We start from the raw sequence: 12,556 nt of genomic DNA on the forward strand, positions 1-12,556 counted from the left end.
AAACCAGTAGGTGGTGAAACAAGATTTAAACCAGAATTACCTTTTCTCACAGGCACAGGTAGGAGATAAATCTAATGCAGTTAAAAGGGGTTTCATAACATATCTTCATAGCATTGAGGTATATATGAAAGATTTTTCCAAGAGAATGTGTCAGAGGGAAGAAGTTGACTTTACACCATGAGCAGAGGAAACCTTATTTTAGGATAAACAAAACTGAGTAGGTTTGGAGGTTACATGATCCTGTTTCTGGAGTGTGTATGGTTTTCTTAGTCCTGATTTAGGGTTTTAATCAGTCATCAAAAAAAGAATAAAAATAGTTGACTGCACCTAATGTTCACTGTGGACTTCCACGTATGTAAACACAGTACCTATATTAAAGATTTGTCCATTGCAAATCCTACTTGTGGCTACTTCTGAATATATTCCAGCCCCGTACTATATGCCAAGTTCTCATGAGTCTCTTTTCTTGATACACTGATGTCTCTTGCAGATTGGCAGGTCTGGAGCACTGATGAAAACTGCTGATTCAGGGCTCAGTTTAGAGCAGAGGCAGCTGTAGCAGAGCATCCACTGCTTTTGTTGCACACAGAAGCAGCAGTGGTGGCTGCACGTGGGAAGCTAATTTATTGTTCTGACATTTAAACACACCGAGATGTAAATGTTTCATATTTGAAAAGGCAAACAAGTGCAGTTGTGGCTCACTTTCAAAACAAATACGTTGATCCTTCTTAGCTTTACTTTTGTAAGATGCCTTTTATATCGTAACTGGTTTGGAAAGTGGATTGGAAATGAGGAAGAAAAATTGTAAAATTACAAGTCTAAAACTGTCACAGTGCTATGCACCAGGATAATGCTGTGATCTTCCAGGTAATGAAAATCTCAAAACTTGATGTTATCTTTTGCTTGCTGTGCTGCAGACACTCCTTGAGTCTATGGTGGATGCAGCAGAAAACCTTTGCCCCAATGTGATGAAGAAAGCTCGCATCCGTGAAGACCTGATTGAGGCTAGCACTGAGAAGATTTCCATCCCACGCACTTTTGTGAAAAATGTCCTCTTGGAGCAATCTGGAATTGATATCCTCAATAAAATCAGGTACTTTAAAAGAGTATTCTAACAAATTTGGGTATAGAATTTGGATTTTGGGTTGTGTGTTTGTGTAATAGAAGATTTTTGGTATGTTTTTGTGACTTACAAGAAACCATATTAAGGCATTCAAAGAGAAGGAAATTGTCCTACAGGTCTGGTGTACTTACGAGATTTAAATATTTGGAATCTCCAGGGTTGTTAACTTGATCACTAATGCATGCATTTCTCTCTTACTTAGTGAGAGTTTTGGTTTATGGTACACAAATAACATTTTCGTGACTGATACATTTTTTTTTTTTTAAACCTACTGATGTTCTCAGGTAACACTGAATTACTGTAATAGAAGGAAATTGTACTTATTTGCTTTAAGTGTTAACAGCACTTTGTCTGTTGTTGGTCTTGTCCTGTAGCTGTAGCACTTGCTTTAAACATTTTTGTTTGTGTGAGAGTTGTGCACAGCAGACAGATAGACTTAAAAAATGGAAGCTTGGATATTCAAACTGCAAGCAGAAACAAACTGCAGGCAGAAAGGTATTCAAACTGGAGCAGAAACAGTTACCCTAAACATCTCTTAGTTCCCTCTTAAAAAGAGAAAAAGAGAAGCGTTTACCTGACCTTTTACTGCATCTTTTTTTTAATATTAAATATATACCAGAGAATATATTTATGCAGTATAATGTGGTTGCCCTTACTTAAACCTTTGCAGTTGCCTTCATTTGGTTAAGGAATCCTCTCTGCTTGATGGAAAAGCGTGTCATTTGGCATTGGGATGCTAATATCTTTGCAGAAGAAAACACTAAGACTTAGAAGTTAGTTTTGCAGAGTGCAGCAAAATTGGCAGGAAAAGGTGTTAAAGACTTTAGCTATGCCTTCAGAGTATATAAAATGGTTCAGGGAGTGAGTTGTCTTCACTTTAGTCCTAACAAACAAATCTTGACCCTGACAATAGTAGTGCCCCTTCCACCTGTAAAAACTGCAACTGTCAGGGGGGTAAGGGTGCCATAGTGTCACCCTTCCTGCCTTACAGCATTTGAAATTAATATGTAGGTAACTGATGGAAATCCCTTCACTCTCATTCTCTTCCCACCATGGCTTGGCTGCGATTCTGCCTCCCTATGACTTGCTTTGCCTTTCCAAGGAGTTTCTTACCTTTTCCACAGCCTTTCTGCAGCAGTAGTGCTGCTAGCCCCAGATGGAAGTAGCTTTGTTAATCCAATGCAACTCAGTCCAGACATAAAAACCCAGAGAAGGGCCACAAAATTGGTGAAGGGTTTGAAGAGGAAGCCATATGAGGAGCAACTAAAGTCACTTGGTCTATTCAGACTGGAGGAGACTGAGGGAAGACTTAATGGCGGCTACAGGTTCCTCACAAGGGGCGGAGGAGGGGCAGGCGCTGAGCTCTTCTCTCTGGTGACCAGTGACAGAACCAGAGGGAACATCAGGAAGATGTGCCAGGGGAGGTTTAGGTTGGACATTAGGAAAATGTTCTTCAGCCAGCGAGTGGTGGAGCACTGGAACAGGTTCCCCAGGGAGGTGTCACAGCCCCAAGCCTGACAGTGTTCAAGAAGAGACTGGACAAGCCCTCAGACACATAGTGTGAACTGTGGGGTTGTCATGTGCAGGGACAGGAGTTGAGCTCTGTGATCCTTGTGGGTGCCTTCCAACTCAGGACATGCTATAACTCTTAAGTGTTGCTGAAGCAGTCGGCCTTGAAATTGTACAGGCAGGAGAGACGGAGCTTTGGGCTGCAGCTCAGGCGTACGTGCCTGTGAGCTGCAAATCAACTGCCCTCCTCAGCCTTAGCCTTCAGTACTGTGGCCAAAGACGGGGCCATAGGGGAGCAATTCAAGGTACATATTTCCTTGGTAGGAAGTTACCAGTGAAACCTCAATTCAGTGTACAGGGTGTGTTGATGTTCCATGTGTGTCTGGGTAATGGGACTGGCCGACATGAAGTTCCTGAGACAGAAAGTGGTAACCGTGAGCGAAAAAAGAAGCAAAGTTGTGATGACAAAGTCTGGAGAAGCAACACTGTACCGCTCTCCTTCAGCTGACAGACAAACACAAAACAAAGCTGAGAAAATTAGTGGATTGTAGTTCAGTATAGTACTGTTAAACAGGCAGCACTGTCCTAATCCCGTGCATCTGAGATTCATGTTTCTCTTTCCTCAGTGGCGAAGTATTCCATACTGAGTTTCACATGTGGTTTTTATTCAGTTCTCTTACCCAGATGTTTTCATTTCAGCTCTTAGAAAAATGTTAGAAGCAGGTTAAATACGGTACAGAGGCTCTTGTGTTTACTGTGTGATTCATGAGTTTATTTCTGAAACCTGCAGTCATGTATCCTGACACCCTGTAATGTTTTACTTCAAATAAAGTGACAGCACTGTGGATAATCGTCACACTGTTGAACATGTAATAAAGACAAAATTCTCCTGCTAGAATTCAAAATTTGTCTCGTTTTTAATCCTCACACAGTGAAGTAAAGCTGACAGTGGCTTCTTTCCTGTCTGACCGAGTTGTAGATGAAATCCTGGATGCACTTTCCCATTGCCATCACAAACTGGTGAGTATTTGCATGGTTGATATCTGAATATGCTGGGTATCTTAACAATGCCATTTACATTCATAACTTGTTCAGTTTCTTCTTAGTACAGCTCTGTTTTGAAATTGGTCTTATTTTCTTTGGCATCACTGACATCATTTGAAATATGGTCATGGGACTCTTGCCTCTTTGCTTTAAGGAGGATACAACCTTGGAAGAGGCTGCATTATATATTTGTCCTATTATATTTTGCACTGTTGTCAGATGTAAAACTAAAAATGCCATCAGGATGTGACATTGAGTGATTAGTTAAGAACAGTGCCAGTACTGGTCCTGGTGAGAAGATAAGCGTTGGTTGCTCATGAAATGAGAGGTAAAATTTCATTCTTTTGAGGAGGGACTGCTGAGACCCTGTTCCCTGAATAAGTACTTCTTGAGGCTACCTCAGAAATGTAGGTATCAAGTTTGGAGGGAAAGGATTAGAAACATAGGAAAGGAAACACTGTTATCTGAAGGTGCTGAGCTGTTTGGAGGCACAGTTATTTATTATAACGGTACTTGCTTCATCGACCCTAGAGGAAATAAACAACTGTGTATCCACAGAAAATGATTTTTAATTCCAATACAGTGGGCCACTGTAAGGATAATCCTGTACTGTTTTTTTTTCTTAAAGAAGCTAGTGAGTGTTCATTTTCTGACTGAAATTGCTCTTCATTTCTAATTTAAATTACTGTGGCTTCAGCTTGCCATCGTGAGTTTTTTCAGCTGCTTTTCCCCACAAGATATGGGAAACATATATATTTCTCTTTATTTTTTCTCTGTGAAAGTCCTTGTACATAGAAAACAAATCACTCTTTTTTCCTTTATTTCCCCTCTCTTTTTTTTTTTTAAATAAGTAAATTAGAAGACTGGGTCATTCCAGGGTGTGTCCTCATGATACAGAGCAGCATTGTGTAAAGGTACAACCTCTGCTCTCAGGAGCTGTGCAGCAGCATCAGCCTGCTGCGTGAGTGGCCACATGAATTACCTCCAGTTGGTCCTGGAGCAGGTTCAGCTGGCATCAGCAGTGGGCTGTCTCTGTTCAGTGGTATTGCACAACTTGGACATACCTGACTCTTGCACAGTAAATAATTTTCTCCAGTCTTTGAGTCACTTCAATAATAATCCTCTGCACTTTCTCCAGCTGTTTTAAAAGCTTCTTTTAAAATTGTGGTCCCCAGAACTAGACAGACTATTTCAAAGTCTTAAGCAACACTGTATATAGGAGTGACAGTGTGTTTTTTCCTGGTATTCTTTATTCATTGTATTTATGTGGCCAAGGAGATTCCTTCTTTTTGTCAGAGTTTCAGTGGTAGCTCATTTTCAGGACGGGTAGATCCCTCTCCCATTAATGGCTTTTGGACACTTGACGGTTGCTGCTTTTCAGGATTGTGTCCACAGCTAATTGTCAGTGCTCTTAGTTCCTAAGGAATGGTTGTCTGTACATCTGATTTGAGTTGATTTACATTATGATTCATTTTGGCCTGCATTAGTTACAGGTCCCTTTCACCGTTTAACTCTCCTACATTTCTGTTAGCTGCTGATTATTTCAGGTAGTATAGCACTGATGGGAACGTTGAAGAGCACGGATCTTGAAAATGCTGAGAGAGGAGCTCCTGTCTAATTTGTTAGTGTTAATCTTCAACCGACAGTTGCAATATGACAGCTGGCAACTCGTTCTTAATACACCAAAGATTAAATGCACTGATACAGTTCTGGGCCAGCTCCTTAAACTGGAGTGTCGCATACTACTAATTCAGCCACCTACAAATGTCTATAGATGTTGCATTGACAGAGTAACATTTGAGGCAAATTTGAAAAATAAAGCTTATTCAACAGGACCCGAGTTTGCTAATGTGATTATGATTAGCATTAATTATTATTCTAGGCTGCAGAGCAGCTCTCCAGTTGTTCGTCATGAGCAGACATTAGACCAAGTGAGCTATAATTGAGTCATGTCACCTGTTTACCTTTTTTGAATGTTAACAAAACTACAATCCACTGGTTGTCCGGGGTCATGCTGCTGTTTTGTAGTGGACTACAGCTCTCCCTAGCTGCCTCTTTGAAAACTTCTGTGGCTAACTGATTTGGGCCAGCTGATCTTCAAATACTTGCTTTTAACAGATGTTATTTAATATTCTCTTTAGTTATGAGCAGAACTGGAAAATATTTCCTCATCTTCCTGACAACAGGAACCCACTTCATTCCAAGTACAATCCAGGGTGGTTTATATAACATTCTCTGTGTTCTTAGTAACAGTTTTTGCTATGCAAGTCTAAACAAGAATTTTATTGTTGGTAGAGTTTTTCCTCCCTGATACTTAAAATATCACAAACATCTATCAGTGATTAAGTTTTTTTCTTTTTATGGTAACCTCTACCTATTTCTTCAGTGAAACAGAACTGAGGTTTTTAACAAAGCTGGCATGTTTTTTGAATAGCAGTGGATAACGTTTTGGCCATCTAATAATTATCAAAATTATATTAGCTGAAGTTGTACATGTCTTTGTGTAATTTAAGAAAACAAAATAAAAAAGGTCCAGGACAAAGCTTCTCTTCCACCCCTTTATTTTCTTTATTAATAGTATAATTATGCTGAGGAAGCCACATAATAATATTATAAGTCAAAAGTAGGATGGCTTTTTATCTGACCCTTTTCCTTTTCTTTTTTCATGTTAGACTTTCTTCCTTGCTTTTTAGAATGTGTGATAGAAGGAGTTTTCCATCCAAAAAAAAAAAACAAGGCGGGGGGGGAGGGAAGTAAAAATTTAAAGAATAAAAAACTGTGCAAAGATTTACACACACACTGAGCTTTACTTTTCTAATTCGTCTTCTAAGATCTGTGATCGCTTAAGTTTTGTAAGCTTTCTATTATGGTTTGCTTTGCCTTTTTTAATAGTTTGATTTATGTGTTCCTGTCTTTATCCTCGCCTCCAGGCTGACCATTTGACTAGACGTGGCAAACCACTTCCACAGCAGGAATCACTGGAAATTGAGTTAGCTGAAGAAAAACCCACTAAACGCTCTATCATCACAGTTGAGGAGTTGACAGAGATTGAACGTTTGGAGGACCTGGACACTTGTATGGTAAGACACATTCCTCAGCGTGCAAATAAGTGGAAGAAAAATGCTTTTCAAAATGCCCTTTGGCAATTTCCTGGTATTAAGAAACTGAAGTTAGGAATTGGCTTCTAGAAAAAATAAATTTTAGCTTGTGAACATTTTGTCTGAGTTGCATATTGCTGTTCAGCTTCCTGGATAGACTTGCTGTAGAGTCGGCCAAGTACAGCTCAAGAGAAGGAGCAGCAGGGTTGCTCCTTTCTGCAGCAGCTATCTGTTGGTCTCCATAAAACAAGAGCACACCTTCACTGGAAATACCAGCTTAAATAGTTTGCTTTCAAATCCCTTCACCAAGATTTGATTCAATGCAATATTGGTCCTAACACCACCTGTGAGGCGTGGGGCGTTGACTGCATCATCTGCGTCATCACTGGTACTGTCAAGTTCCACACACATTCTATAGCCAAAATTCAGTAATCATTTGGAGCCCTAAATCCTATGGGAGAAAGATATCCCAGTAAAATGTCTAGTTTCTGAACCCTGTACCTCTAAGTTACCTTTTGCATGCTGGCTTCATATACAGAAAAATAAGGTAAGCATTCATTTTGATCCCCTGCTTCCCCCTTTAAATTTATTCTTGCAGCCTGTTATAAATAATAATACTGGAAATTAAAAAAAATAGCTCCTGCCTTTATCTCATATCATCATCATGTGAAAGGGTCATATAACTGTGCTGTTATCTTTCACTTTGGTCATATTAAAAGAATGGAAATGTGATGGTGCTTACACTCTTTAAAAGATACATTAGATGCTAACGGTACTTGTCTTCAGAAGTGGTTATACCTCTCTTTATTTTCTTCATTCACCCTCATCTTTCACAGAAATTCAAATACCTTTGTGACCCAGATTCTCATCAATATATAATTTCTGAAGAGAATGAAGCATCAAATAAACACAAGACAGTAATCTGAGTGCTAAAGAACCGGTTTATTAAAAACTAATCAATTTTTAAGAGCTGCTTTTTGCATCCTGGGTGCAAGTGATATTGGTTGCTGTTGTAAAAAAATACAGCCCAGAGGGGCTAATACAGGGGTTTTTACTGAGCTAGTTTTCTGAGTTCTTGCTACTAAAAGCATCTTAGTAACTGCAAAGATAGCGATTTCCAGGTGACATATTTTAGCTATGGGAAAATCATACAGATTTCAGATATTGTCTTGGAAAAATTAACCTGATTTGTGGCAGTTTTTAAGTGTCGTACAGATGTTTGCATGGGTATGAGGAGCATTCTGAAGGGGTAGCAGTGAATGCTTTGTGAACTAGTCAGTGCAGGAAACAGATATGCTGAAACGTTTTAATAGAAAGAGAAGCATATGGTTTTATGAACTATAATTATGAACCTAATTTCCTTTGATTTATTTTTAATCTTAAATGTGAAATAGCTATTTAGATCCCACTTCCAAAATGGCATTAATCCAGAACACTGCCTTGTTTGGCCATTGGAAATCCCTAAGCATTACAAAGTGTAATGCTAAAACAGATCTTAGCTGTGTGAGTAGATGGTGCACCTGGCTGTGTATTCTGCAAACCACAGATCTGACACTTTGAATTGCAGCTTGATTTTGGGCATGTTTGGGAGCCCCCTATTTTTCAAAAGACTATGGAATATTAGATGAGGCTAATCAAAGTCATTGAGATGCCAGGAAAAACTCTTCTATTCTAAGCCATTTCTTTTCCATAAATATCTGTCAGTTTTCTCCAACTATTTGTCAAGATGTCTGGGGAAGGAGAGATTTTGGGCTTGTATGAGAGACACTGATCTTGGACCATCATCCTGAGGAAGCTCGTTTTTTCTCCATTTGAAAAACTGGATTAACTTTTCAAAGCCATCATCTTCAGCAAGACTTGTGTCTTCATTCTTGTTGTCTTCAACAAGCCTGTTGAGGATCATTATTCTGGCCAAGGCAATGTATACAACAGTATGTTTTTATGTATCACCCTCCTTTGGTGCGGTATTTGAACAACTTTGGGGAAAAACTGGATCTAGATTCAGTTTTAACTTTATGGTTGCAGGTAGATTTTATAGCACTGAAACGAGGGGAATGACTATAATTGAGGTAGATTATTTGGAATAAAATACTTATGAGCTATTTGTTCGTATACATGGTTTGAAACTGGAAGATGTGAAGGTTTGTTTATAAAATTCAGACAGGGAGAACAGGGGTCTGGAATCTCCAGTGCTGATGACAGAGCGAACAAACAGGCAGTGGAGTGTTCCACTGCCTGCCCACCTGTGCTCCAGCAGGATGCAGAGTGACTGGGGCTGAGGAGGTTTCCCTGCGAGACTAGAGAGTTGCCATCCGTCCACTTTGAGGTTTGATATGTATGAACAACACAGACAAGACAGAATGAAACATCACAAACAGGCCCTTGAAATGCCCCACTGGGAAAAAAAAAAAACAAACCAACTTTTAAATATTATTTGTATTATGGGAATTAGGTCTTATTAAATAGCAAACTGCACAGTTAAAGCTTATTAGCTTCAACTTAGGTTGTAATTCTTATACACCTTTAATGATGGCCAGAGAGCCCATAATATGAAAGATTTGTCAGTCATACCAGAATTTGCTAGTCTGTTAAATGACTTCTGAAAAACTCTGGGAGTGATTGAGTGGTTCAGCATAGGACATGTTAGCTGCAACATTATGGACCCAGGAGCTTCTGATCTCCCTGAGCTGCAGTACAGTAAATTGGTGTTTCCTTTTGTACAGCTGTCTTAGTTGTCTGTGTTTAATTAGAGCTATGTTGATGGTAATAAGTCATTAGATAGAAGTTGTGTGCAAGTAAGATGGAAATAAAAATCTTTATGCAGAAAATTACTTACTGTTCTCAGATTAAAGGAAAAAACATGGCCTGCTTTTTAGAGCTTAAATTCAGTCATGAATCATGAATAGTACAGTTTCTCTAAATTTTTCTGTGCATATATGATAGGAGTGACACATTTTAAACTAATGTATGCATTTAAAAACTAAAGCATGCTTTTTTACTGGGATTGAATATCATGTATCTTGTTATGTGTAATTGTGTAGGTAGATACTAACTGATTTGATTTTGCGTAGTGCTTCTGGTTGTACTTTATTCCTTCATAGCCATTAGTTCTCTGCAGAAGTAAGAGAGCTTAAATGGTACTCAACTCCCCACCAAAAGGCAATGGAGCATCTTTGTTAGAGTGTGTTTAACAGTTACATTCTAGAGCTTTTTTTTAAGCTATTTGAATGTTAGTTTGGCTTCCAGATTACTAAAAGAAGATCACCAGAGTTGAGCCACTATTTGAAGAAAAATTTTGAAAGAAATAAGTTTTTACTAGAAATCTGTGTACTCATAATCTTTAAAATATCCATTTCAGCAATATATTTTTTTTGCTATAGTTAGCAACAAGCATACAGGAGGATAAGTATTGTTTTTAGAGCAAAGCAGAGGTTATTTGTGTTATGAAGAGCTATGGAAGGAAATAGTTTGAAACATGTAAAGGAATTGTAGGTTGTAATACACAAGTCTGCTTATAAATCTTACTTAAAGCATTTCAGTGTAAGATTGAAATGCTTGGATGGTAAATTACGTGTTTACAAAAATGCTTGTAGCTAATAGAAAAGAACTGCCTGTGATGAATATTGAATCTTAGCCATTTCTTATCTGTTTCTAACTTTAACCATAGAGATGGTTCTACGACTTTAATGGAGGAAAGCTTGAAAAAATTAATCCCATGAGCTATATATTATTGTTTTAGTTTTTATTGAACAATACATTTCACCTCTACAGTGGAGAAGAAAATTTGCAGTAGTAGCAGAACACTTCTAGATCAGTGATGTGCGCTTTTTCCTGGGAATGTACTAACTGACCTTTGTCAAAGATTTAGCAGATTAGCCCAGTATCCAGGTGAAGACTTATAAACCTGAGAATTCTTAAAGATAAGGAGTGAATGGACCTCAGTGTTTTCAAAGAAAAGGGAGAAATTGCACTCACCACACCAGGATTAAATTAAAAAAAACAAAACAAAACACCTCCCAAAACACCATCCGAAAGGTTTTCTCTCCCCACCCATTCATCCAAAACAATTTAGAATTAAAACAAGAGAAGCTTCTTCAGTGGCTTTCACCAGAGGAAGGAGATCATGATACAGACTCGTATGTGCAAATGTGCTGATACTTTAGGAAGAAAAATGAGAGATTCTCTGGTATGCCTTGACATACTGCCACATCTCCTTCTTGTTGCTCTCTGTTTACCTGCAGCAGAACTGCCTTGGGCATAGATAGTCAGCTTTTTGGCTGAAGGACTGAATACCTACTGCCGTGACACCCCAGTTCCTGTTGGACTCCTTATGTTCTCGTGTGCTACAAATAAAGCTCTATGACATGCTTAAGCCAGCAAAAATCATTGTTCTTGCTGAAAAAGAGCATTTCCACATTCTCCTGTACACTGCTGTCTTTCCTATCCAGACGTTCACACTCGTATGAGTGGTCACACAGCCTCACTGCAAACTGGGTGTGGGAATTGATTCAGCTGAAAATGAAGCTTTTTATGGAGGCTTTCTTTCCCAGGATAGTTCATAGACTGACTAGTTCACAAAGCAAATCTTGAGCGGCAGGAACAAGCGGGCAGGGGTGAGGGCAAAGGCAGCAGCCTGGATGAATGCAGGATTAAATGGATTGTGACACTTGAGTTTCTCTCTTGTGTGCATTAGCAGAAACAGGCCTTTGATGTGTAGTAAATACAGCGCTCTGCGGGAAGCTAGGAACTGGCATTGTGGTATGCAAGAGTATTCTTGGCTTCTGAAAAGGCTTCATCACAGGCATATGAGCAAATCTACTTCGGTGGGAGGGCAGTAATATTTCTGACTCACCCTAAATTAGGAGAGTTTATGAAAACATCACCAGGAGGGGCGCAACAGGGTGCCAGCATTGCTCCCCATCCAGTGCCTGGGCTGAGAAAGTGAGAAACGGAGCCAGTGTGATAATTTTGCAGCATTTGTAAATACATTATTTGCAAGTTGTGTGTTTATATGTTAGCCTCACTATTAGGATTGCATTAATTTTAATTGTGAATATTTGTTACCTGTCTTTTCCTAGGTTCCTTTAGATAAAGTTTTGCAGCATCCTCACTGCCCTTAGAGGTCCTTATCTGTGTCTATTCAATGCCTGTTTCATGTATAGACTACAGTCTCCTTCAGGCTCATGAGAAGTTATATGTTCCCAGCTGAAACACTTTAAAAGAAACCTGGCTTTCAGTGTCTTTCAGTTGCTCTCTTTGAGTGGAAGGAGGTGATGGATAATTGATATAAAGTATGTTTTTGTTAAACCAGCTGAGATTCCTTAGAGCTTAAAGCAGTCTCTCATAATCTAGGGTACATTATTGGCACAATATGAAGTAAATGAAGAATGTGACAAACTACTTCTAGTAACAGCACTACATGCTTGATTAAGAAAGAAAGTGTAAAATTGGAGGCAGATTTCTGCTTAGGTTGAAACAAGAATTGTGAAGTGCATCTGCTGGTTATTCTGTGTTCATTGTGGCACTTCTGTGTCAGGAGCTCGTCTTCCCACAATACTGATGCTTTGTTTTGTCTTAGCAGACCCAGATTTGTATTGAGGGTGGAGGAGAGGGTGTATAGTTACGTCCTTTGTGGCAGTAGTTGTCTTACTGATACTGAGTTTCCATCATTTAATTTCATGTGTTGTCAAAAAGCCACATGGAAAGGAGAGTTCAGTAACAAAGCACTCACTGAAACGCTGGTCTGGAGAATTTAACCTCCCTGCAGCAGTTTTAAGTGGGG

At 39.1% G+C, this 12,556-nt stretch overlaps 1 protein-coding gene across 7 annotated transcripts in view; it reads left to right on the forward strand.

The window, feature by feature from the left end:
• The window catches only part of CARMIL1 (capping protein regulator and myosin 1 linker 1), a 197,255-nt gene that overhangs the window by 148,472 nt on the left and 36,227 nt on the right, over positions 1 to 12,556 (forward strand). For all 7 annotated transcript variants that reach the window (XM_082045376.1, XM_082045379.1, XM_082045378.1 and 4 more), the window contains 3 exons: positions 918 to 1,093; positions 3,565 to 3,652; positions 6,607 to 6,756. In XM_082045376.1, coding sequence (XP_081901502.1) covers positions 918 to 1,093; positions 3,565 to 3,652; positions 6,607 to 6,756 — 414 coding nt within the window. The remainder of the gene's footprint in view (positions 1 to 917; positions 1,094 to 3,564; positions 3,653 to 6,606; positions 6,757 to 12,556) is intronic.

The sequence above is a fragment of the Streptopelia decaocto genome, assembly GCF_964273445.1.
Source record: "Streptopelia decaocto genome assembly, chromosome: 2".
In the NCBI taxonomy this organism is placed as follows: domain Eukaryota; kingdom Metazoa; phylum Chordata; class Aves; order Columbiformes; family Columbidae; genus Streptopelia; species Streptopelia decaocto.